Genomic DNA, 27,754 nt, shown 5'->3' with positions numbered 1-27,754 from the left:
TCGCTCCCCTTTCTCCTCGTGCGTAGCAATGTAATACTTTCCAGACATGATTGTTATCGCTCAGTGTATGCTCTGCTCTTGTCAGCTTGTCAAAATCTTCTTGTCAAAATGGCCAGACCTGATGAGGGGCCCTTTAACAGCACGGGAGGGAACTAGCACAGCTGACGAACTCGGATGCTACCTTGCAGCAATGGATTGTTAAATGTTGGATTGTTAAATGTTGGCCCAACGTCTTAGCGGAGTACCAAGAGCGATACTGACCCTACTTCAACAAAAGATGGGAACCGAAATGCAGGAATTAATTTTCTGGGGACATCGTATTGTCATACCCACAGCTGTCATCAGACCTGTCTTAAACGTGCTACACAAGAGTCACTCAGGGTTGGCTGCTATAAAGAAGACAGCCAGGTCGCTATTTTGGTTCCCAAATGTGGATGCAGAAATTAAACACCTGGTATGCGCATGTTCACAGTCTGTGCGGAAGTCACACCAATGCCTCCACGCCATAGACCGGTACCATGGCCAGCCACAAATGAAAGGTGGAGCCGCCTGCATCCAGATTTCGCCAGACCATTGGAGGGGCACATGATATTAGTTGTGGTAGATGCTCCAACTAAATGGATTGAAACGCTTCCTATGAAGACAGAAATCACTGTGGACACTCTAAGAGTCATCTTTGCTAGGTTCTGTCTTCCCGAAGCCATAGTAACTGACAATGGGCCACAGTTTATATGCACATTCTTCTGGGACTTTGTGCATCAGAACCACATACATCCTCTCACCACGGTTCCGTATCATTTACAGTCCAACGGCGTCCAATTGCTGTCCAATTTACAGTCCAAGGCAGAAAGGAATGTTCGCATAGTAAAAGAAGGACTGAATAATACAGCCCAGGTGAAACTGCAGACACAGCTGGCCAGATTCTTGTGCACTTACCGTTGCACCCCAGGAAAAGAAGGAAAGTCTCCTGCAGAGTTGCTACTTGGGTACCAAATAAGGACGAAGATCGACTGCATGACACCAAACATGCAAGCAACGGGTCCAGAGTTGCAGAACACGAGTCCACAAAAATGGGAACAGGGTCAATGTGTGTGGACATGAAGCTGGACGAAATCGGAATGCACACCTGCGACAGTGAGGGAACAACAAAGTGCAAGAACGGTCTCAGTAAAATACACAGCAGGGCATTCAACGAAGACATTGGGAGCAAGTATGACGACGAGATGCTCCAGCAGAAACAGCAAGGGATCGTCCATCGGAACAAGATCAAGAGCCGAGAGGCAACTCTGTGCCCGGACTGACCAGTGGGGTTGCGCAACGACATGAGCCACCAGAGTTGGACAGCAATGCTATGCTCATGGTCAAAGCCCCAAACCCAGAGATGACACTCTGAAAGTCAACTCGACAACACAGAGCTCTTGTGCGCCTCAATCTCTCGGGGGGACATGATGATGTCTTCAGCTGGCAATCCGGGACATCATCCGGAACTCTAGGCACGTGACATGTACGTCATGGACCTCCTATATATAGCCGCGTGGAGCAAACAATAAATGCTCCATTTTTCTATGTTCACCATGTAGTCCTTTTAAGTACCAGGGCACAACACATCACAAGAACCTAAGCAGGATGGAACAATTATCAGTTGTAGTAGGGTACTATGTCTGTGGGGCTGTCTTTGAGCAGTTTCTTGGATTCCGCAGCGTTTAGCACTTGGATGCAAGGTCGCCCCAGGGCTGCGTAAGGGAAACATTGAATCACTGCAGAATTGATGCTCAGCTGTGCATTGCTCAAACATATGACGGTGCAAGTGTCATGAGTGGTACCTTAAGGGGCATCCAGGCGCTGTTCAGGCAGGAAGTGCCGCAGGCAGTGTATATCCACTGCATGAACCATCGCCTCAATCTAGTCACCGTGCATGCCTGCAAAGTAATAAAACCGGTGAGGGATTTTTTTCTCTCTTCTAGAATGCCTCTATGTCTTCCTGAGTGAATCTGCAATTCACTCTCTGTACGTAGATATGCAGAAAATGTTCCCTTTGTCAGTGATAAAGCTGCAGCGTTTTAGCGATACGTGATGGCCTGCCAGATAATGGCTTGCACAGTGGCAATAATATGGTTTCCTGCTATCCTTATATCTCTTGCTGAAGTCATCGCTACAAACAGGAGGCGAGTAATGGAAGTTAGGGGTCTGCTTGAGCAAATGAACTTCTCGTTTCTCTTCCATTTAAGCCTATTTGCCAAGTTACTCAGCCGCCTTAAGGTTCTTTTGGACCTATTGCAAAGTAGACACTGCAATCTTAGTCAGGCATGCCTCTTGGCATTCACAGTGATTGACGAGTTCTCCGAAATGAGAAATTTGCAGAACACATTTGACGCTGTCTGGGCACAAACCTGCAGTATTTCTGAGGAGAATGGGGTGTCCTAAAGAGAAAAGCAGGGAATGACTCGCCTTCCACTTAATTTAGAGCAGTATGTACTCAGTGAAGGACGGCTCATTGATGTAAAGTCTCCAGATTCAAAGGAAACATTCAGTGTCAAAGTTTTTCTACCCATTTTCTACCCCCAGAGTGAGAATTTTATGAACATCTCCTTACTCAAGCCTTTCGCCGAGCACTATGCATGTGACATCGAAAGCATTGAAGTTGAGTGCAAGCTGGTAACAAAACTTCTTCGGCACATCGAAGCTGAAATGAAGTGCAAGATAGAGACACTGCTTCAGTTGGCGACTTCAGAGAATATAAACTAGCCTTCTACGAACTGCACAAGCTAAGTGTTATCACCTTGATGATACCTGCATTGTCATCATCTTGCAAGCACACGTTTTCATGCCTTCAAAGATTGAAAACTCATCTCTGCAGCAAGATGACGAATAACCATCTGAGCGACTGTCACATAGTGCATGCCTGCGTCCATCTCGACATGGCCGCCATTGCCGTCGCAGCCACAGCGCTGCTTACACGGAGGTAGGGAGGGAAGCTCCCTATTGTTTCTGAGCTCGTCGAACCGGTTGGTCACGTGGGAAGCCAGAGCATGACGAAGGGCGAGGCAGCCACGGCAAGCGAACAGAATAGTTTAGAAGAGGGAGTGCCATGGTCATTCACCGAGAGACAGCTGAAGATGAACCCCCAGGCCGAAGTCTTCCATTTCGCGAGTGTTGTAAATTTCCACGTGGTGGGCTTTTTGCCACATGTCGCGTCAGAGTTTGTGTTGTGGGTGACCCACATGCCTTCCACGAAGCTTCGCACCGTCATGCCACTGGCATGATTTTATTTTATTAAATTGAGTGTGTGTTTTTTACGTCGCCTCCTGTCTCATCATGCCTCTGGTCCATGGTCGATGAAGTGTAGACCTTATCACCGGTCAGCAGTCAAACTATCCAAAAAATGCATGCGGGGTGGGTTTGTTGTCGCCCCATCCCCTCCGTTCTGGAGAGTGCAAACAAATATGTCCCACTCCTTAACAGCAACCTAGTTGTGCTTGCGGTTAAGCGATCTCTTGCCAATAAGACTGATCTTCAGGATGTTGTTGACATGTTTGATGCTGCGCACAGTAATCAGTGTGTATGTCTGCACTAGCATGCCGATATAAGGATGCCCCATCGTACCTATGTGGCACTTTCGTGGGAAAATTGTGCGGGCTCAGACATAGGACTGATACCTATACCGATATCAGAGCACCCGCTTCACCATCTAATAAATTCCGGCTGTGTTTTGTCTTGTACTGTCTCAGTGCAGTCATTGGCATCTGTGGTTGTGACGAAACCTTCGAGCATTTCCTCTGTCCCTGTCATCGCTTTGAAAGACATTCCTTAGGTACTGTCTGAGGCCACATTGGTGGGCTAGCTTGTGTAGTGAACAGTGTATAGTCTAAGAGCTGTAATGTGCGTTTGTGAAACCTGCTGTACTGTATGACCAAATATGACACTTCTGCACTTCTCTCTTCTATTTGTTTTTGTTATTCTTTTCCCACATATCTTCTTTTTTTTTTTTTCATTTTCAATGTTTAGAATCACCAGCCGGCACCACAAGGATGTTCTAAGTTTCTTTTGTAATCTAGCACGTCTTTACCCAAGTTGGAATTTTATGCACATTGCTTAGTGGTGTTAGTTGTCGGTCCTGCTATGAAATTACTTATTTTGAAGCTATATTGTGATCTAGTTAAGTGACATTTTGTTGCTGCTGGGTACCTTTCTTTTTCTTCATTTAATACTGTTTTTGTGCATGTGCTGTACCATCTACTACATAAATTTTCATTTTCTTCGCAGAAGCACTGCTGTATAAATATGCTAAATTTTAATTTATATCTTACTGCATTGCTTGAATAGCTTATTCACACTGGTGTGTTTAGAAGGCCTTCAGCTCAGTCAAGCTGTTAAAAGATCTGCATCGCAACTCTGTTGTGCTCTCAGATGAGTGTGTCGAATGTAAATAAATATTCGCTCTTCTTTTTTCACATACTTTTATTGTTAAATGACGCAGAAGAAGCACACCGATAACTACAACGATCAGTTAGTTCAATTTAAAAAAAGCTAAGAAGAAACGCCTTCAGAAATAGTGGAAAAAATTGTAATGCACAGGAGCGTTGGGCTGACCAGGGATTGACATCTATTGAACATGCGCAGCCTCGATATCTTTTAGATTGCACCTGCCTAATCAGAACACCACGCATGTTTATTGGTGTCTTGACCGACTGAAGAAAGCGTAAGTACAATGTAGCAAGACTTATCTCAGCTTCCGATTTATTAATTTGAACATTTATAGAGTAAGAGAGAAAAACGGAAGGGAGTTAAACATACTCAAAACGCAATGCACAGGTTCCCCCCTCTCCCTGCCTCTCCAGTAAAAAAAGTCTGGCACCGCCCCTGTTGGGTTCGTCTCCCGCTGGTGACAAGTTATGTTTTCGTCCATTTTCGTTTTTTTCTTTTCTAAATTTTGATTTCAATCATAGTTTATTACTCCTATGTTTTCCTTAGCTTTATTGCCTAATGACTTTATATGGCTGCGATAAACAAAAAATCGAGCCCCTCTGTTTCTCTTCTTCTTGTTCATTAATTATATCTGTGTTCCCCATATTTAGGCTTGAGGTAAAAAAAAAAAAAAAAAAGCTTCGACACGTCAGCCTTTGGTACCTCCCAATAAATAGCTTTTCAATGTGCATTGCTATTCCTATATGTGCAGGCACCTGGCACTGTGGTGATGCATCCGCCAGCAGCTAGGCTTCCTCATGCAGTAGCTGTTGGCAGAGTGCTGGTGTCAAACCTGTCGGCTTCCACAAATGAGAACTCACTTCGCCACCTTGGCCGTTCTTGCGGAGTTGTTACTGTGAGTTTGTCTATGTGTGTGCATGTGTTTGCCTTGTTTTTCTTTACTTTAGAGCAACATTTACTGATGGCGCAGTAATAAGAAGTGGCAGTAAAGGACTACACATTTACTGTTGCAATGCTATAGGAGGTACAAAACACCATTTTTTGTGCGACAAAAATTGCTCTAAGTCGTAAACTAATGTGACCACTACTGCATTGGGCTGTATGGAGACTGGGGTCGCCATTGTCGCAACTATGTCTTAAGTATTAGTACTTTTTAAATGGTTAGGTATTAACAAGGTTTCTCTGTATGGGGAGTGCCATACAATATGCCAAGCTTTTAAAACAACTACATGAATGAATAAGATAGAAAGCGTAATATTCTTCCTGTTGTGTTGAACAACTCTTAATTAGTGTGAATAATGGCCTAATTAGATTAAGGATTGTGGGGGTTCCACTCTGCGTGCGGCTAGGGCTGAAGGCGAGCTCCGGATCTAACCCCACGCACTCGCTTTGTGTTCCTCCCCAACCCGTAGCGCGGGAATCGCGGCTACGTTGGGTTCGAACGAATAAGGCAACCAGCGGCGTCAACTGTAAGAATGTTTATTGCTACCGGCAATAAAGAACACTGGCAGAGGTACGTCCTCTCTGTAATAGTAATAAATGGACTGGCCTCGTTGCCCGGGATAGTCAGGCAACGTGGTCACTCACGGGTTGCGGCAGGTACTCCAGTCCGGCAGGTTAGGGGTCTGGCCTCAGAGAGAGAGGGTCTCCCCCGGTCACGCTGTTTTGTACCTTTTTACCTGGGCGAGGGGAATGTCCTCCTCGCCCGTCAGCTACCTGCTCGCAAGTCGGGGAGGAAGGGCGCGGGCGTGTCGCGAGAGCGAGGGAGGATCGGGAGAGGGCATAGTGGGCCTCTCTCCTGTCTATGCCGGCTCTCGACGCGATGGCGTGGGGGAAGATGGGCGCGTGTGCTCCCCACAGTATGCAACATTTTTGATGTGTGCCATAAGGCAGAAGTCGTATACAAAATATTTTTTGAGAGTGGCACTCACAAGTACATGATGCGGTTACCATGAAGTTATCTTTTATGTGGTCCTATTCCCTGGCCTCTGAAGAAAGCCCTCAAAGCCTCAAAAAACAAACAGATATTGATATGAAAGGCTGAAAAAATACAGCACAGATTCATTGGCCATGTCTAAGGTTAAAATTCCTCTGAGTGAGTGTGTGCAAGACTCTTGCAGTTTTCCTTGCATTTAATGTTCAAGCAACATTTTCGCTTAAATGTTTACAAAGCAAAATGAGATAGCAGGGGTTCCATTTATTTTGCCCTTTGTGGGTCACTGCTGTAAATGTCCAGAAGTGGAAACCAGTCCTAAAATGCCACAGACATGTACACAATGTGCCAATATGAAAGGCAACATCAAATTTGTGTTCATAAGTGGTAATTTTTCTTGTTTATGCTCATTTTCTGCCAAATCTCAGCTTTGTGCAATTGTGACTACTAGATTTGGTGAATAGCAATAGCAATTTTTTGGGCACAGAACGAAGTCTAAGCGAATAGTAACATAGTCTAATAATTTCGAAGATAATACCGTAGAACCTCATTCATACGTTTTGGAAAAAGAAATGCTAAAAAAATTCACCAACGATTATGATACTCCCTAATGTGAAATTTGAGCGCAGATCTATACATGTTTTCATTTTGAGATATATTCCCTTGCATGGACAATGTCTCATGCGGCACCATGTTGCAAACAGAGTGAAGTGTGGCGCGACTGCCTCGTTAATCTGGAGAGCGCAATAGGCAGCACGTGTGTGACGTGTGGGTGAGATTCACAGCTTGGGGCGGGGCTGGGGGGGGGGGGGGGGGGGAGGCGTCACAGACAAATGTCCGCTCACGCAGCAATTTGTTTCTGTATCTATATGGTATCGGTGGCGTCATCAGTGAACAGACGATACTCGCTACTCTGGTTGCCTCCTGTAGCCATCATCGCCGCAGAGCCTGTCTTGTGCAGCACTATTTTTTTTCTTCTCATGCTTTCGCCATACCCTGCTCTTCCGCTTTCCTCCTTGCGCTCTCTTCGCTATCACCATCTTTCATCCCCTATTGAGCTTCATGTTCGCTCTTTCATACTTCTCTGTGTTCATTCACTCGGTTACAAGGGACGCCAACACTCACCGCAGGAATGGCTGCCTAACAGCTGCGCTCTATAACATGCTAAGAAAACGTATGATTCGAAGTGATTAAAAATATTCGCAAACTCAACTGTAGTGGACATCAAAATACCGTATTTACTCGAATCTATTTTTTTACTAAAATCTAGTTTCTAAGCCGACCCCCTAAAGTCCGAAGCCAACAAAAAAATATATGTATTACCTCAAATGTAGGCCAAAGAAAGAAAGCGAGGGCAGCGTTCACAAAATGCAAACAGCATTTATTGAATCTGAACAAGCATAACTCATTCAATGTCGTCGATGTTAGACTCGTCGCTGTGTTCCTCTTGTCACTGTCACCTTCAAACAGTGCACTATCTTCGGTACCGTCAAGTGCATTAGATATGCTGCACTTTTTAGAGGTGCGCATGATCAAAGTATCTGGGATGTCGTCCCACACTGCAGCTATCCAGCCCGCCAGCTGCGATAGCGCGGCACGTTTAATGTGGCCTGTTGTCGTTAGCATGTGGTCTTAGTCAGTCAACCAGTCCGTGTAATATTTCCGCAGACGATCCTTGAAAGGTTTGTTGATGCAGACATCAAGTGGCTGCAACTGGCCCGTCGTGCCACCCGGTATGACAGCGAGGTCCGTGTTCGCTTGGGCGAGTGCAGCCTTCGCATTGTCGGTCAAGTGCCCATGGTAAGAGTCGACGACGAGGAGCGAGTTCTTTGTCAAAAGGGCTCCTGGACGCCGTCGCCACACAATCTTAACCCACTCTTCCACCATCGCACCCGTCATCCACCCGTTCTCATTTGCCCGCACAATGACATTTCTTGGGAAAGTTTCTCGAGCAGGAGGTGTCTTCCTTTTAAATATCATATAAGGAGGGAGTTTATGTCCATCAGCTGTGCAGCACAGCATCACATTTGCGCGCTGCTTCTCGTAGCCCGCAGAGCGCACCTTCACCTCCTTGGAACCCTTTTCATTCGCGGTGTGCGCCACTGGCATATTAAAATACACAGCCGTCTGGTCGGCGTTGCCGATTTGCCCAAGGCTGTAGCCTGCCGCTTCTCTATTTTGCAGCTGGTAGTGCTGAAAAGCTATCAGCGTTTCTTCGAAATCGCTTGGCAGCTTCTGGGTAATTAAAGTGCGACGTCGGAGGCTGAAGCTGAAGCGCTTCATGAATTTCTGAAGCCAGCCCCGGCTGGCTTTGAAATCCTTTGGCGTTAGGCCTCGCTCTCTCGAAAGTTCCCTAGCTTTCGCTTGGAGCACTTCTGTTGTCACTGGAAGGGCAGCTGCTCTCTGCGTCCGAACAAAGTTGGCCAAAACTGTCTCCACTTCGTGGTGACGGCCTTTCTTTGGTCCGCTAAATGCCATCCTCGTTGCGGCGCACACAAAAAGCTGCTGTCGTTATCCCCTCCAACGACGGACGTTTTTCTCGTCGACGCTGAAGCCCCGCCCGGCTTGAAGGTTCAACGATGCGATGCCCCTGCGGCTATCACAACTTTCCGCTTGGCGGCACTGTAGTGGCATCTCCTGCTTGGTGCCATCGCGATAACACCACGCCGCACAACGATATGGCCGACACGACACAGGTCAAAATGGCGACCTCGCTTGTGTACGGTTGGCTACTAGCATGGCTAGTAGCGGCTGCGATACTGACTTTTCTAGATGGCGCTAGCTATGCACCATATTTAGCAGTTTCAATGAAAAACTGACGCATTTTTTAAAATCCTCGAATCTAAGCCGACCTTAGAGTTTGGAATATGATTATACGAAAAAAAGTATCCGCCTAGATTCGAATAAATACGATTATATGAAGCATTGTGCTAATAGTTGCAGCATGAGGTGCCGAAGCTAGCCGAGCTGGTGAGCCTCGCGCAGCCCAAGATGCACATTGTCATTTTTACAGCTTCAGCAAGCTTACGTTCAGACTTTTCTAATACAGCCTAGGTCAGCAGCTTCGAGCGGGGCATAGCTGGCTATGATTTAAAAAAAAAGAAGAAGAAGAAGAAAATTGTGCCGAGATGTCTGTCTCTCTCTCTCTCTCTCTCTCTATTTTTTTTTTTTTTATATTCTTTAAATGCGGAGCATTCTTTGCAAACTTTAGGCATTTTAAGCGTACTGTAAAACCTTGTTAAACTGTACCTACTTAAACAGTAGTTTAGTTTTAAAAGTAGTAAAGTCAAATCCCCAATTCAGCCGCTATTGAAAATAATGCATTTTGTATCCGCGTAAACCATACCAGCTTATTGCGTACATATTGGTTAACACTTAGTATTTCCACTTTTTGTTGCACAATCATGACGATAGGTCGGCTCGGCAGAACGAGGCTCTGAGAACAGAACGGCTTTCAAGCGCAAATGCGAAGGCCGCTTGTAAGGGTGCAGCCACCTCAGCTTCAAGGTCATTTCAGCACTGTGCCAGCTAAGACTCGCATCATGCTGAAGCTCAGACAAAAACCGGGTGCTCAGCATAGAAGAAAAATTGGACATTGTTCCTGCTATCGAACTTGGCATGAAGCAGTTGGCACTGGCACGCGAGAGGGATCTACTGTTGACTACGGTGTGTGGCATTTTGAATGTGAAGTTGCTCGGCAGTGCTGCTGTGACCGCAAAATATGTCATCTATGAGGTTCAATCTTTTCGCCACCGTTGCCTTTGTTATTGCGAGAGTGTCACCTAACGACAGTGATGAGGACGGCACAGAAAGGAACAGCACGGGCAATTCTGACCCGACAGTGGCAGAAGCTGCGCGTTACGTCAGCCTTATGCAGGTGTTTGCCAAGAGGGGGCTGGCGGAAAGGCTGGCACAGCATCAAACAAAAATAATGTTTTTCTCACGCGAAGTGAATAAATACTGCATGTTTCTTGCCCTTTCATCGCACACTCTGATTTCTGTTTTTTGACAGGTAAGTAGGCCCTCTTATGCTGTTTCGGTTAAGCAGTACTGCCGTTTAGTACTACATACTTTTTCCAAGCCACGGCGAACTACACTTTAACAAGGTTTCATTGTCTATATAGCCTCCTACGTCGTGATACCATTGTGGTTATTTCTTCAACTGTTTATAGTGTAACCTCGTTACTACGAACACCACATTAACAAAATTTTCAGATTAATGAACTTTTCAGAAATCCCCTGCTGACTGCTTATGGTTTCAATGTAAAAATATTTCTGTGCTGTGAACTTCAGGATGCTGAACATTTCAGAATAACAATTGTTATTCAGTTTCTCTATCATGTTAGCAACACCTCAGTACTACGAATTAATATTAGAAATCTGGGGATTCTTAGATTTACGACACGGCAGCTGGAGCAGTAGGCTAGCAGACGACAAGATGCAGAAAGTGGACACCATGGTGCATGGGTTGAGGGATCCTGAGACGGCGCCAAAGGAGGAAAATGTGGAAAGGGACTTTTTTCTATTGTGGAAGAGACAACACATCAGGTTTTGTTAACGCATGCTCCGCCTAGGCTAGTGTTGCCTAACAATGGAGACACATCTCTTCCTTTTCTCACACTTTCTTGCACTTTCTGCAGCCCGTACCAGTCACGTGCAGCGAGAAACAATTTAACCTTCATGCTCGCAGGGATGCTACATAGTTGTGCTTTGAAGTAGTTCAGGTGTCTGCCTGAAGCGAGAGAGTCGCGGTGTGCACAGGAAGGAATGTCAAAAACAAACAAGCAAAAAGAGACATTATGCTTTGGAGGCAGCATATAGCTTCCCCTTTGTCAATGGTTTTCTTGCTATCAGTGCCTCTTTCGTGTGCGCCACTCTTACTATATGGTGCTTCTGTGGTACTAGACGGTGGAAATGATGAAAAATAACAACTATGTGGGCAGAGAGCCAATGGTGACATTTTTATGGATAGCTCATACTGTGACAACTGATAAACTGATGGCCAGAATGATTAATTTTAGGGCTTTCACTATAAAGACCTTTCAGAAAATTTTGGAGGACACTTAAGCTTCGCGTTTAAAAGTGGAAGGCAATAACATTCAAAGATCCCTGTCTGCTTCTCAAGCTTCCAGGCAACTGCAGCTTATGTACCTGTAATGCTTTCCCAAAAACGGTGGCAGCGAATGCTATACATGAAGGCAAGCTTCGAACGAACGCAGAGCAGGAGATCAAAGACGCGAGCCGCGAACGGCCGAGACCAATGAGAGCAGCTCCTTCAGCGACGTGCGCGTGGGAAACTGATTTCATGTTGGGGACCCGCCCGACTGCTCGATGTGTACTCATATCTGGTCTCAGCCGGATGGCTTGTTTCATACTATTGTCTGCTCATGTCAGCTCTCTCTTGTGCTTGTTTGGTTAGCTTAGTTTGGTCTCATTCACACTTGTTCGATTGTCATGGTTTGTGATTGTTTTATAATCTGAACGTATGCACGACGCTAGATGTGTAGTACTTTCTGTAAGCCACGTGGCACCAGTGATTACACTGGAACCTTCGACAAGTCATGTATAAAACCCGATGCATTTGACCTGACCTACAGTTCCGGTTTTCGACGATCACTGACTCTGCTAGATCTCTCTCTCTCAAATTCTTGTCCTCAATATATTGTGAAATGAAAACACGTATATAGCTGTACTCAAATTTCACATAAGGGAGTATCGTAATCATCTGTGAACTTTTTTCCTTGTAATATCTTTGCAAACACCATCTGGGTGGTGTTGCAAGGAACTGAGTAGGGTGCACCGCTCCTGCTGAGACAATCTTCAAACGGCAGCTGGAAGGGGGGTTTGTGTTTGGAAGTTCCCACATAACAAAAATTATGTGTTCTTGTATATTCGAATTGCAATCCGACGCTATCATGGCTGTAAGTTGTGTGTAAGTTGTACTTTACGAATTTTCTGATACATTTTACTTTGGGAAGTTCAATTTCAGTAACACCTATGCGCCACGCAGAGAGCCTGCGTGAAACAGGATACCTGGTTCGGGATGATTTCTTGCATATAGATACTATCACCGCCAACACCGGTGACATTGACACCAACACTGACGCCAGATTTTCTCCGAGGCGGGGCCCTTAACTTTGTCATGTTAATAAAAAGCAGTTTGCCGCGCTCCTCGGAAGTTTGTTATACAGTAAAACCTCGTTAAACCGTACCCGCTTAAACAGTAGTTTTGTTTTAAAAGTACTAAAGTCAAATCCCCGACTCAGCGGCCATTGAACATAATATGTTTCGTATCCGCATAAACCGTACCAGCTTACTGCGTACGCATCGGTTAAAACGTAGCGTTTGAACTTTTCGTCTCGCAAATACGGCGCTGCGCCGTCTCCATCGTGCGGCCCGGCAGAACAACACGCCTCAGAGATCGGAACAACGGCCTCCAAGCGCCCTGTGCGTTTTCGTGTGAAGCCACATCAACATCAACATCATTTCGACGCGGTGCCAGAGAGCGTTATGGCGTCGTGCAAGCGAGGACTTGCGTCGTTCCGAAGCTTGGATAAAAATGACGCCGGGTGCTCAGCATAGAAGAAAAATTAGACATCGTCCGTGCTATCGAACGTGACACGAAGAAGTCGGCGCTGACACGCAACAGGGATCTGCTGTTGACTACAGTGTGTGGCATTTGGAATGCGAAGATATGTCGGCTACGAGGTTCGACTTTTCGCCATCGTTGCCTCTGTTGTTGCCGAAGTGTCGACTAGCGACAGTGACGAGGACGGCACGGAAAGCGATAGCGCGGGCGATTCAGGCCCGACAGTGGCATAAGCTGCGCGTTGCGTCAGCTTCATGAATGCAATCGTCGCGACGACAATAGGGGCGCGATAACGTAACTCTATTCCAAATGAAAATTATTCCAAACTCCGGCACCCGTAATGAAAAAGGCGCCCCCGGGACTTCTGCAGCACTACTGCGGACGTGCACGGTGAATACGTAATGCCAACGAGGAATCTGCCATGCGAGTGTTTGCCGAGAAGAGGGGGCTGGCTGAAAAGCTGGCACGCAGCTTCAGTAAGTTTGAGGCCGCTGTCGTCGGCGTGCTAGGCCGCCGCGGCATCAAACGAAAATAACGCTTTTGTCGCGCGAAGTGAATAAATACTGCATGTCTTTTCCCCTTTCATCGCACTCTCTCTCAGTTCCGTTTTCGACAGGTAAGTGGGCGATCTCAAGCTATTCGGTTAAACAGTACTACCGTTTAGTACGTACCTTTCCCGAGCTCTGGCCAACTACGGTTTAACGAGGTTTCACTGTATTGAGGTTTCGCGGTATATCAGAATAGCCATGGGGGGACATGACATGCATGCATGCATAGCATGAACGACATGTCATGTCATCAATGACATGACATATTTGTCATGGCATGGATGTCATGATAAATGGTATGAATGACATGATACTGTCATGGTCATTTAACTCAATATATATCACAATCTGAATGAAATACATGCATGACCTGTCATGGATGGCATCACATGAATGATATGCGTGTGTCATGACATGAGCATGCCTGCCAAGTCTCCCGAATTTCAACCATTTCTTCAAGTTGTGTGGTTGTGTCTGGTTGAATGGTCCCAGACATGGGATCATTCCCCACCTGCGGCAAGTTATTTTTTCATCCACTTTCATTACCATTAATTTATGATTTCTTTAGCTCAGTTAGTAAGTACAATTAATTTCCCCTATGTTGTCCTTAGTGTCTGTTTGTTGCCTTCTCATGATATGAAATAAAAATCGGGCCCCTCAGTTAACCCTTCTTCTTCTCGTTGAAGACATTCAAATGCATTTCACGTCATTACAGCATGGACACCGCATGCTTGTCATAGCATGTATGTTATGACATAAGTGGTACGAATTACATGATGATGTTGTGGTCATTTCTTTAACTTGATATAGGTATGTCTGGATATATATGACATGACATGCGTGCATGACCTGGCATGAATGACAGGAAAAATTTCATCAGTATAATGACAAGGCTTGCATGAACATGTCATTCCATGTTATTTTTGCCATGTAATGTGCACATCTTGCCGTACATGTCCCGATACATATCCATTTAAGGAAATCAGAACATCATAGCCTCATGTCATTTATCTCCTTCATGAGGATCAGGTCATGACATGCATGCTATTTCATTCATCTCGTGTATATCCTGATACATTGCTTGCTAGAATATGGAAGTGACTTGAAAAATGTGACATGTAATGTATGTCATAAAATAATTGGCATAGATGCCACAGTCTGTTGTCAAGCCATGACACGACTCCCATGGACGTGACCGCTGGAGTGCAGATTTGGATACCACCTACTGTGTCCGTGCTGAGGCTATGTTCTAAAATGAACTACTTCGTTTTAAAATCTTTTTACCTGTTATCATTGTTTCTATGTCTTATAGGCCACCACACCACCATTCTCAAAGACGAGTATTTTTACTTTTCTTCACTCAAAATACCCTAGCCCTGCTTTCTCTCCATGTAAACATCAAAGTAAAGCTTCAAATTAAGTGACTTTTTTAGTGCCAAGTGTGAAGTGACTTAAAAACGTCTTTTTGCAGGAGATCATTCTTGACAAGAACCAGCGTCAGGCAGTTGTCAAGTTTAGAGAACATCAACAAGCCGTGCAATTTCAGAAGAAATATCAAAGGTGAGACAGCTTTAGTCGAGTGCTATATGATGTACCACTCTTGTGCCTAGCTAGGACATAGCTGCATTGTTGCTATTTTTAGCCTTATAAGCTGCAAAGATGATTTTTCGTACTGTGGGATCCTCACCCGTGCTCTTGGGACAAAGGAACAACAACACAGTAGTGCAAACAATCACAAGGGCATTTATTGCACCTTTCATAGACTGATGCCTGCTAGCCGAGTTGCTATCCACAAAACATGCCAATGGGCGCGCGACAAATCGCGGAAGTCCGACTCACCGCCACCGGATAGCGAGCGAATAAGTTCACCCCATGCTGGACACCAATGCCTGGTCATGCGAACGGTGGCGCATTCGAACGAGGCCTCGCGAGACGGTCTCACAGAAGCATGGATCGGCGCGCACGCGGAATGTCTGCGTCGTTTAATGACCGAGAGCCAAAAAGGAAGAGCCTTCTCCTTTTCTCGCTCAAGTAACCCCGCTGTTAGGTGGCGTTAGCAGAGCCACACTTGCGCCATCTCTAGCAGTGCGCTTCTACCACACCAAATGCTGTGGGCACCAGGCCACACGGCGAAGCCGGATTGTAGGAGATGGAGCTATGCTGGGAAACAACATATTGCCGCAGAGAGCTCTCCACATGCCAGGTACGAGCACTCTCGTGAGGCACCTTTGCAAGCGTCTCATCGCTAAAGCCCACTACTCGTCGCATCGCCATTAGAAGAGCGCCAGCAACGCCTCGCGCGTGGCGATACAGCGCGTGTCTCCCGTGCACGCGCTCACGGCAGCGCCCGAGTCTGCCGTCCAATGAGAAGCCACGGCGTGGCTCTTGGCCTTCGGGGCGCGTGAGAAGTGCGTTCGGCGGAGAGACGCGGTTGACTGTGGAACAGGCTGCTGTTAACTCCTCTTTTAAAAAGTGTGTGAATGCTTAATATTGAGTTTCCGGGCACAAGTTCGCCCACAATAAACCAGTGTGTTTAGTGTGCTTCATTGAAGAGTGCTACATTTCTGGTGGAGGTGCGGGGTATGATTGGAAGTCCCCAGTTCGTAAGAGAACGGAGCCCCGACCCTCAGCGATTGGAACCCAGGGAACTGACTCCAGTACACCAGCGCACAAGCCGCCGCATCCGAGGAGACCCACCCGAGTTCGGACCGCTTCCTGTTGCTGCAGCAGTGCGGGCAACAGTTACCAGCGACGGTGCAACCATGACCACCCCAGTGACATCATCCCAGCTCATCGTGTACCCACCACGCACGCCCGAGTCCTTCCACGGCGATACGTTCGAAGATGTGGAAGACTGGTTAGAGCAGTTCGAGCGAGTGGCAGATTTCAACGGCTGGGACGAGACGCGGAAGCTTCGCAACGTGTACTTCGCGTTAGAAGAGTCAGCGAGGACGTGGTACGTCAATCATGAAGCGACACTATCTTCGTGGGAAGAATTTCGGCGACAGCTGCTTGCCACGTATGCCAGCACCGATCGGCGAGAGAAGGCAGAGCACGCTCTGCAAGCCAGAAACCAGCGCACTAACGAAAGTGTCGGCATGTATATCGAGGATATGTCCCGTCTCTTCACGCGCGCGGATCCAAACATGACCGAAGAGAAGAAATTACGCCATCTGATGCGTGGCGTTAAGCAGGAGCTGTTTGCAGGACTCGTCCGCAACCCACCACACAGTGTTGCCGAGTTTCGCACCGAAGCGACGACCATAGAGAAGGCGCTTCAGCAGCGTGCCCATCACTACAATCGTGATGTCACCAGCGTACCGGCCGATATCCTGTCAGCAGGCCCAGGCAGTAACACCGAAGCACTAAGAGAACTGGTGAGATCAATCGTAAAGGAGGAGCTTCGAAAGCTGCAGCTACCGGAAGCCACGCCGACAGTCTCAACTCTCGCCGCCGTCATTCGAGATGAAGTTCGCCACGCCATTCTGCAGCCAGGCCGTGAGGAACCACCTGTTCATCATGACCAACCACCTCCCGTACGTCGCGTGCCAACGTACGCTGATGTGTTATGTCAACCGACCGGGCATTGTCCTCCATTCGCGACTCCCAGCAGCCGCCAGCCGACTCTGCGCAGTGGACCCCTTCTAGCAGAGCTGAGGCCACGAAAAAGTGACGTGTGGCGTGCACCCGACCGGACACCACTCTGTTTCCACTGCGGGGAAGCCGGACACCTATACAGAATGTGCCCATATCGCAGAGCAGGTCTTCGCGGCTTTACGATAAATGCGCCTTGCCCCCGTAATGGCGAAAGACCCACCGAAATTCAGGACTACTTGACCCGACAACAAGATCCGGCTGCTAGGTACCAACACCAGCCCCGAACATCAACGTCTGCACGCTACCGATCACCAAGTCCACGGCCATCCTCGATTTCACCAAGGCGTCGTTCACTGAGCCCACGTCCGGAAAACTGAAGCGAGCGACCTGTGGAGGCGAGGCCGCTGACGTTCGAAAAAGCCAAGATCCTCCGTCAAGTTTACCGAGCAGCCGCGACAAACAGAAGCGGATGAATAAGATAAGTGAACAGAGAATTTCTTCGGACTTGCGCATTACAATAGACGGTCATGAATTGAGTGCATTAGTTGACACAGGTGCCGATTATTCTGTCGTAAGATATGCACTCACCAAGGAATTGAAAAAAGTTTTGATGCCATGGAGTGGACCCCAGATACGTACGGCTGGTGGGCACCTCATTACACCCCTGGGTAGATGTACAGCGAGAATCGGAATTCGGGGTTTTTCTTACGTCGCTGATTTTGTCGTGCTGCCAGAATGTTCGAAGGAGGTAATACTCGGAATGGACTTTCTCCTAACAAATGGTGCCATAATCAACCTGCAGAATTCTAGCGTGTCATTTTCTACGAAGCAGGCTATAGACATGCGAGAGTCGGAGGAGCTAGAACACGTTGCCTTGCGGATTACCGACGATGACATAACCGTGCCACCACGATGCAGCATGCTGGTTCGCGTAAGAAACGAAGCATTCGACGACTCGGAAGGTATAGCGGAGGCCAACGTCGAGCTACTGTTGAAAAAAGGCATTTGCGTAGCACGAGGAATTGTTCAACTACGCGATGGGTGTGCTGATGTATTGTTGACGAACTTCGGAAGTGAATTTCAGCACGTCGCAAAGAACACAACCATCGCCTTCCTGCACAGCGCTACTGCGGTCACAGATGTATGTAGCTTAGCGTCAAGGCCACCTGCTGTCCAAACTATGCATGACGCCGTAGCATCAGTTGCGATCAACCAAAGTCTGACGCCAGCCCAGAAAGAAATGATGGAGGACCTTATAAATGAATTCGCAGATTGTTTCTCCACCTCGTCAAAGGTACGGCGCACACCAATTGTTAAACACCGTATAATAACAGACGAAGCGACCAGGCCAGTATACCAACATCCATACCGAGTGTCACCGGTTGAACGAGAGATCATAAAGAGTCAGGTGCAAGAGATGCTTGAGGACGATGTCATTCAGCCATCAAACAGCCCGTGGGCGTCGCCGGTAGTCCTTGTGAGAAAGAAGGACAATACATTGAGATTCTGTGTTGATTACCGGAAATTGAACAGTGTGACCAGGCGGGATGTATACCCCCTTCCCCGCATTGATGACACGTTGGATCGCCTACGACATGCAAAATTTTTCTCTTCATTAGATCTCAAGAGCGGATATTGGCAAATTGAAGTAGACGAAAGAGACCGTGAAAAAACTGCTTTCGTAACCCCAGATGGCCTGTATGAGTTCAAAGCGCTTCCATTCGGCCTCTGCTGTGCGCCGGCGACATTCCAGCGCATGATGGACAGTGTCCTCTCGGGTCTTAAATGGCAGTCATGCTTAGTTTACCTAGACGACGTAGTGGTATTTTCTGCAACATTCGACCAGCATGTCCAGAGGCTGCGTTTAGTGCTTCAAGCCATCCGCTCGGCAGGCTTAACCATTAAACCGGAAAAATGCCAGTTTGGATTTCAAGAACTTCGTTTCCTGGGTCACGTAATTAGCGCGCAAGGTACTGCTCCGGATCCCGACAAGACTGCTGCCGTTGCACGATTCCCAAAGCCTACAAACAAGAAGACGGTACGGCAATTTTTGGGACTATGCGCTTATTACAGGCGATTTGTAGAAAACTTCTCGAAAATTGCCGAACCTCTGACGAAACTAACTAAAGAAGACGTACCCTTCATGTGGCATGCTGAACAAGAGGTTGCTTTCAATGAACTAAAGGAACGATTGCAAGCCCCACCGATCCTCGCCCACTTCGACGAGACAGCGGACACAGAAGTCCACACAGATGCAAGCAATCTCGGTCTCGGCGCGGTTTTAGTTCAGTGGCAAAATGGGGAAGAGAAAGTCATAGCGTATGCTAGCCGCACTCTCTCGAAAGCTGAAACAAATTACTCTGCGACGGAAAAGGAGTGTTTGGCTGTCATATGGGCCATCAGCAAGTTCCGACCATACCTGTACGGCAGGCCGTTCCGTGCAGTCAGCGATCACCATTCTCTTTGCTGGCTGGCAAACCTAAAAGACCCATCTGGACGACTTGCGAGGTGGAGCCTCAGGCTACAAGAATACGACATTACTGTCGTGTACAGGTCTGGAAGAAAACATAACAATGCTGACTGCTTGTCCCGCTCACCAGTGGAGTCGACTCCTTCAGTAGAAGAGGATTTCCCGTTTCTTACAGCGATGACAGCTTCGGAAATCGCCGAGCGTCAACGGGCCGACACAGAATTGCTGCCACTCATCAAACACCTCGAAGGATACGACGTCCAAGTCCCACGCATGTTTATGAGAGGTTTATCGTCATTTTGCCTCCGAGATAATGCGCTCTACAAGAGAAACTTTGAACGCAACCAGGAAAAATTCTTACTCGTCGTACCGTCAGCCATGCGACCAGAAATTTTGGAAGCTTGCCATGATGAACCATCCTCGGGTCACTTAGGTGTCAGCCGGACGTTCGCCAGAATTCGTCTCAGATACTTCTGGCCTAAATTGTTAGCGTCGGTGCAGCATTACGTGAAGACATGTCGCGAATGTCAAAGGCGCAAAACACCACCCGTGAAACCGGCCGGACTTCTTAAGCCCATAGACCCACCAAAGACTCCATTTCAACAAGTTGGGATGGATCTTCTTGGCCCGTTCCCAACATCATCGTCAGGGAAGAGATGGATCGTAGTAGCGACGGACTATTTAACACGATATGCTGAAACTGGCTGCCTTGAGCGAGGAACGGCAGTTGAAGTTGCAAATTTCTTCGTTTGTAACATAGTACTGCGACATGGTGCACCAATGGTCGTGATTACCGATCGAGGAGCGGCCTTCACTGCTGATTTGATGCAATGTTTGATGAAGAGGACTCACACCAGTCACAGAAAAAGCACTGCATACCATCCCCAAACAAACGGCCTGACGGAACGTCTAAACCGAAGCCTGGCCGATATGTTGTCCATGTATGTCGACCTCGAACATAAGACATGGGACGCAATCTTGCCTTACGCCACTTTCGCCTATAATACGGCAGTACAGGAGACAACCCAGGTCACTCCATTTCAACTAGTCTATGGCCGCACAGTAACAACCACACTGGATGCTATGTTGCCGGTAGATGATGAAAACAACAACCCGTACGACGTCGACGACTTCCTACAACGAGCTGAAGAAGCCCGGCAGTTGGCACGGTTCCGTATCCGCCAGCAACAACGTAGGGACGCAAGCTATTACAACCTGCGCCGCAGAGAAGTTGAGTACCACCCGGGCGACAAAGTGTGGGTATGGACACCAGTGCGTCGTCGCGGACTAAGTGAAAAACTCCTTCGCCGATACTTTGGACCTTACGAAGTTATTCGCCGAGTAGGTGACCTGAATTACGAAGTCATCCCTCATGAGCAAGAGCGATCAAAGCGGCACATCCATGCGGAGGTCGTACACGTAGTCCGCATGAAGCCTTACTACGACAGGCAATGAAAACACTTCTATAGATAAATTTGTTTCATACGCATCGGGACGATGCGATTTCGGAGGGGGACTAATGCCGCAGAGAGCTCTCCACATGCCAGGTACGAGCACTCTCGTGAGGCACCTTTGCAAGCGTCTCATCGCTAAAGCCCACTACTCGTCGCATCGCCATTAGAAGAGCGCCAGCAACGCCTCGCGCGTGGCGATACAGCGCGTGTCTCCCGTGCACGCGCTCACGGCAGCGCCCGAGTCTGCCGTCCAATGAGAAGCCACGGCGTGGCTCTTGGCCTTCGGGGCGCGTGAGAAGTGCGTTCGGCGGAGAGACGCGGTTGACTGTGGAACAGGCTGCTGTTAACTCCTCTTTTAAAAAGTGTGTGAATGCTTAATATTGAGTTTCCGGGCACAAGTTCGCCCACAATAAACCAGTGTGTTTAGTGTGCTTCATTGAAGAGTGCTACAATATCGGGGGGCGCGTGAGAGCCTCGCATCCCCACAGTACCCGGATGATGCTTTTATTGGTTTCTTTTTGTTTTGTTTGCACGTAACATGACCAAGTATCAGGCACTGTTTGAAAGCACTGGAAAGCAAAATTATGGGAATGCTGAATGTTAGCTATCTTCAAGCGACAACCACATGGATGCGACATTGTGGGAAAATTTAGCGACAAATTTACATTGTTGCACACAAATAAATTCATTCATGTGCACGTAAAAAAATCACTAATATATGACGAGGCCAATGTTTTAATCAAGCTGTATTAAAGCTTGCTTTAAAGGGCAACTCCGGTGTTTTTTTTTTTTACCATATTAGGATATTGTCATTTTCAAATGGCATTTACGGTCCTGTCATCTGTATGGTGGTTCAGTTTTCTGAGAACTTCATCAGTAATGTTAAATGACCAATAAACGAGATACCAAAACCGAAGTGGGTAGCTGCTTCGTGTGACCTCACGATCAGTGAATAACGTCGAGTCCTACACTGCTATAATGTAAACTCTCGGAAGGCATGCTAAACACACAGTACACGTGGCACTAACACCAACATGAAGCTGATGATGTCTCCTGATGACACAGGGAGCTTTTACAGAGTTTCTGAACTAGACAGCGGCGATTTAAGTGACGATTTCAGTGACAGTGGGGTGTAGATTCTGACGTCGCAAACACAGGGTGGCCAGTAGAAAGTCATAAGTACCGAATGGAGCCAATTTTTAAAATTAATTTTTTGGAAAACTAAATTACTTGCAGTCATATAGTTTGGCACAAATAATCATAATGCAAAAGAGAATACGTACATTCGAACTTACTTATAACAATATTCAAATGCCACGAATATTCCATTGCTATAACCAATAACTGTTAAAACCGGGTTACATGAAAAAATCAAAATAGGGGAATGGCAGGGCTGATCTTAGCAAGCTATAATGGCGGGGAGGCCAGTGCCCGTCCCCACCACCTTCCTCCATCCGGCTGCTCATTGTGCTCACTCGTTTAACTGCTTCCTGGGCGCTCCAATCACGTGTAACAAGCCGCGGCTGTCGGCGTTAAAGAATGGTACTGCTATAACTGCAAAGAGGGGTCACGGGTGACAAGCGATATGTGAGCACCGCCGAGGCAGTGTTTTGGTGGGCCCAAAAGGGGCCTTTTAAAAAATGCAAGGAGGTTACCGCGGCAGCCTGTCAGCTTGACAAATGCAGAAGAAACGCTAAGGTGAGATCGCCACAAGTGTCTTGCCACATACGTTGCACTGCATTGCATGAGAAAACCCTATGTCCGTCAGTCTTGCCGACCTACTTCTCCAAGGTATCCAGGTGCTACACATAGTGCAGCGGAAGGTTCCTCGTGAAAAAAGAAGTTCCGGAGGGGACTGTATCTTCTGCCGGGCCTCCTGTGAGGACAACGTTGACGCAGCCTGCCCTACCTCGTCATTGCTGCCGTCGTCACAGTCGCTACTCAATGCAAACACGTTCGCAACGATCGCCTCATCAGTTAGAAGCACTTAGTTTCCAAATCTATAACCGTGCGCTTTCTTTTCACCAGCAACGTCGTGCATTGCCGATTATCAGCGAGCAGGTCAGTCATTTTCCGTTTCGGCGGCTAGTCAAAAGAGGCTGAGAAACCATGTGGCCAGGAACAATTTCAACGCAACCAACAAAGACGAACACAGGCGATTATGCTGTTCGCAGAAGTGTGCTGAATGAAGAACTAGCCAGCCAGCGAGCAAAATGCGAGCAGCGCAGTTGGCATGGTCCATTCATGTTTCGGAGGTTGGCACGGCCAACGTTAATAGACTAGCTTCAGTTGTAAAACTCCCCGCCCGCGCGCTTACAGCTGCTGTCGCCACTTCTGTGACAGCCACCAGAGGGCAACGCTGTTCCATCGGGCTCCACTGCAGACGCATCGTCACAGTCTTGAGCTCGTGCGGACGGGCTGTTTGCGCGTGTTTCACGCTCGCTGGTATTCTCCCTTGTCCGAATTAGTGATATACCACGAGAAAGCGGTATCCACCTACAGCAATAAGATTTATCGCGCTAGTTCGTTAATACTGAAAGAAGGGTAAACTGCACGAAAGGAAGAAACGCATACAGCAAAGCGTAGAAGCTGCGTTTCTAAATGATGTGTGTTTCTTCCTGTCGTCTTAACAATTCGCGCAGTTTAGACTCACGAGCCTGAATGTCTGGCCAAAGTGCGTGATTGTAGGATGAGCTTCATCCCCACCGAAGCTTCTCACCACGCCAAAGAAGCGCTACAAAAAGAAAGAGGAAGTCTGTCTTTGTGCACACAAGCCACAAAAGAAAGAAAGAAGTCGGATTTTTTATTCCGTGAAGATGCCTAATCAGCGAAGCTGAAACGTGCAGCCCCTGTGTTTATCACTGTGTTAATCCCGAGGGTTCATTAAAGTGTTTCTCAGTTATGAGGTTACACACACAATCGGCTGCGACGGAGAGAACGACGTCGCTGACGGTATGCCCGCAGTCCGCAGTTGTCGCTTGCGTTCGATGTCTCGAGTTTGCTCGGCTGTGTGGTTAGCAGCCTTGGCCTGCGATTTGCCGCTTGTGATTCTTCGAAATTAAATTTCTTCAAAATTAAATCTTTCCGTTACGTAAGACCATGAGTGGCTCATACTCCCTTAAACAATAGCTCATACCCCTGTAAACGCGGTCTCCCCATTACGACGACAGAAGTGAAGTGAAATTCTACGCTGGAAAGATGAACGGCCACGCAGCTAGCTGTGGAAGACGACGACGAACGCGGGAGCAGTGGCACGGGCGCGTGCCGTTGATTTCGCAGAGAGTTCCCAGTCGGCACAAGGAATCGCTCTGTTTCACGCCGAGCGAAGCGTTGCATTGCTGGAAGCACAGAAAAAGTGGTGCGCCGCGCTGTTGACATCGTTCCAATAGCGGCCTATGCAGCCAGGTACGCAGCAGGTCGGCATCGTCTGCTTATATTTTTAAAAAACTTGGCGAAGGCTACAGTTCCACGGATGACATGCTTGCTGAAATTCGCTGTCAACAACGAACCACAGAATACACCAACGCTTCACCGCGTGCTTTTTTTTTTTTTTTTTTTAATGCGAGGATAAATGCCTCAGGCCATACAAGGGTTTAAATGAATGAAAATAGATTTGCCGACCTAATGAATTCCAACAGGGATCGATAATGCGTTCCCTGCGTCCAAGCAGTGTAATGACTCAGATTATGCGGCGAGAGTCCCGCTGCTGCGAGGTGCCGAAGCCTCGTAGGTTTCAGTGCAGGGCAAACCCACAGCAGGTGGTGGATGTCGGCTTCAACATTTTGCGACTTGCAGAGTGGACACTCGGGACGAGGATATACCGCGTGCTTAGTCCGGCCCACCCACGTAGCCGGCTAGTGAGGAAGTGAAGCCGGGCGCGACTGCAGCGCCACGAAGGCGCGGGCGGGTGGCGGTTCCGCGCAACGGCACCGAGCTTTAAAACTGAAGCTAGTCTAGTAACATTGGGCACGGCATAGAGATATGGGCGCAGCCCATTTATGTTTTGAGGGGCGGAAGGGTGACGGGAGAGAGGCGCGTGGAGAAGGCTGGAAAATGAGCGCGCATCAGCCCTTCGAGCAGTGGGCCATCGTGCAGTGGCTCAAATTTCTTGTTTTCTTTTTTTCTTTTTTTCCAAAGATTTCGCATTTCATTACGTTTTGACTCGGACACCGAACAGCCAGACTTCATTGTTATAACTGATAATGTGGCATCAGGGCATTGTAGCAACTGGGTTATTTCACCATGCAAAACATGCAAAAGTTGACAGTGCAGCAGCTTCTCATTGTTATAACCAATATATTGTTAAAACCGGTATCATTTTTAGTTCAACTGTATTTAAAATTTTATTAGCATCAGTGGACATAGCGAAATCGCTGGAGTTGCCCTTAATAAGCTGTCATCACCATTGGAAATCCTGTGGCGCCATACAGTGAGCAAAGCTTACAACACTTTTGTGGCTCTCGGTGGTATCGGAGGCCTAACAGCGTCAAAACAAACAATGGATCTTGACAAGCCAATGCCAATAATATAAACAATACGTCATGGATACTTCCACCTCAGCCTGAGATGAGACGAAGTGATGGCTGATTTTACTTTTTATTTTTTGCTTCCACAGCACAGAGCAAGTTGCAAGAGCGAAAAATCAAAGCGAGCAGACCGATTGTTGCCATGTTGTGCACTCATGCTGTCTCTGGCAGAATTTGGCATATGGATTTCTGGGTGACAAGCGATATTTTCTGGCTGGCCGAAAACTGGCGACAGGACAAGCAAAAGCAATGGATCGCCCTCCACAGTGGCAAAACCTGTCGCTCGAAAATTGTGTGCATGTGGTTGCAGCTTTATCGATAATTAGATTTAAAGAAAGAAAAATTGCTGAGTTCATGTACAAGTTGCCCTCTGATTTTTCAGATATTGAAGGTACTGCAAAAATTTCCTAATGATCAGGTAGTTCAATCAATTTCTACGGTACAACCAACTGTATGGTCGTTTACCGTGGCAGCAACTCAGAAAATTTTTGTACTGAATTTTGTTCACTGTTATGTTTTTTGAAATAGTATCTACTTAAAATTGTGTTATCATCGAGGTATGTTTTGTAATCACCTGTCAAGCGTTGTTGTCAAGGGCAAATTGAGTTATATGATTCCTTGACACTGTCAGTGTTGGCTGTGTTTCTCAAATTCAGTTTGGAGTTTTAGTTTCACTTGCAAGCTTTCGCTGTTCCATTAAGTGGACATAAAACTTGATAGGTGTTCGTGATTTTCGCAGCCTGATTTCCTACAGACCCAAACTCTGCTTCACACATGGGGCTGTCAACCCAGTCCATGTGCATGATCTCATGGCTTATTTCCAATGTAGTCTAACATATCAAGGGCGAGCTTCTTGTGGCGTGCTGTTGCCCACTAGGCCTAACCTGTGGGTGGGTCTAACCAGCTTCATTAGTAGTCTGAGACCAAAGTTGCAATTTTGTGCAAACCACAAGAAACGTAGCAGCCTCTCGAAATGCCAAAAAATAATTTTGAGAATTAAAGTAAAGGCACGAGCGACACCTTGAATGGCAGCACCTCTGTTCATTGCCATCATGTTTTCGACATTGAACGCACAAATGCATGTGGTGTTGGAAATTTTGGTTGCTTTTATGCATTGACTTTGTGGAGGAGGTGGTGGTGCCACGGTGAAGTTCGAGGGTTCTACCAAGTCAACAAAGAACACGGGCAACCGTATATCAGTATGTTTGGTACCGGGCAGACATATATTGTGCTGGTAACACACCCTACCATTGATTTACTACAGGAACAGAGTTTGAAACCAACCATCGGACCGACCTGGGTCACCGAGTATGTGGCAATGTGTACATAAGTGTCACTCTTCAACGAACCTCTTTTCCACCAACATGGGTCACTAGATGTGGGACTGGGTATGCACAGCTCGTCAATGAAACTCTTTAAAATTAAATGCCAACCTCTTTGATGAAATGAGAAGTCTTTGATGCCAACTTGGGTCACTGAGTATGTGCCAGTAGGTGTGTGCTGCTCTACAATGACAAAAAAGATCCCTTAAATTTCTGCAGTGCTGAGCGGAATCTAACCACCGTACGGCACAATGCCTCAAGGGCAACAGCCTGACACTTTAGCGGGCTGCACCAAAAATCCACTGGGCGTGGGCTGCTTTTCGATTAATGTCTTCCACGCTAATGCTTTAGCGAGCTGTGCATTAAATGCACTGGGCATGTGCTGCTCTTCAATGAACCTCTCGCAAACTTGGATCACTGTATATGTACCACTGAGTGTGGGGCAAGTGAGGGAACAATTCTCAGCGTTTACATGCACCAGCATGCCACACTTCTCGTCTCTGAGGCCACACGCTGACATCTCAGCAGTGCCACTGTATGGCGCAGCATATTTAGAAAGAAGCACGAGAGAGGAGCCTGGCTGCCATGTGGCTCAGTTCTGAGCATTCGCACGCACCAGCGCGCCATGCATTTCAGAGGCCATGTGCAGGCTTCGCTATGGGTCACTAGATGGTGCCGAGGGTTCTTAGTGAAGCACAAAAGAGGAGTCTCGCTGCAGTACATGCCTCATACATAAGTCATTTTGATGGTGGCAATATGTTGTGCCACTATATTGATTTACAGCTAAACACATTATCGTTGACAGTCATCATGAGATGAGTTCTGCCGAATTTTTGTTGCAGATGGCAGTGAAAGTGATTTTGCTGTTTTTGTAGCTGTCTTTGCATTAT

The 27,754-nt window shown here is 47.3% G+C and overlaps 1 protein-coding gene and 1 pseudogene across 5 annotated transcripts in view; both read left to right on the top strand.

Annotated features, from left to right (window-relative positions):
* The window catches only part of LOC142571563 (uncharacterized), a 127,199-nt gene that overhangs the window by 92,670 nt on the left and 6,775 nt on the right, over positions 1 to 27,754 (top strand). For 2 of the 5 annotated variants that reach the window (XM_075680027.1, XM_075680025.1), the window contains 3 exons: positions 5,177 to 5,320; positions 14,967 to 15,055; positions 25,632 to 26,155. In XM_075680027.1, coding sequence (XP_075536142.1) covers positions 5,177 to 5,320; positions 14,967 to 15,055; positions 25,632 to 25,953 — 555 coding nt within the window. In that variant the 3' untranslated portion in view covers positions 25,954 to 26,155. Of the gene's footprint in view, positions 1 to 5,176; positions 5,321 to 14,966; positions 15,056 to 25,631; positions 26,337 to 27,754 lie in introns of those variants that run through there. The other 3 variants (XM_075680028.1, XM_075680026.1, XM_075680030.1) reach the window with 3 other exon arrangements.
* On the top strand, positions 1,323 to 3,696 carry LOC142573321 (uncharacterized; annotated as a pseudogene).

The sequence above is a fragment of the Dermacentor variabilis genome, chromosome 2 (assembly GCF_050947875.1).
Source record: "Dermacentor variabilis isolate Ectoservices chromosome 2, ASM5094787v1, whole genome shotgun sequence".
NCBI lineage: Eukaryota > Metazoa > Arthropoda > Arachnida > Ixodida > Ixodidae > Dermacentor > Dermacentor variabilis.
Note: the sequence above shows the minus strand (reverse complement) of the source record. Positions and strands in the feature narration are given on the sequence as shown.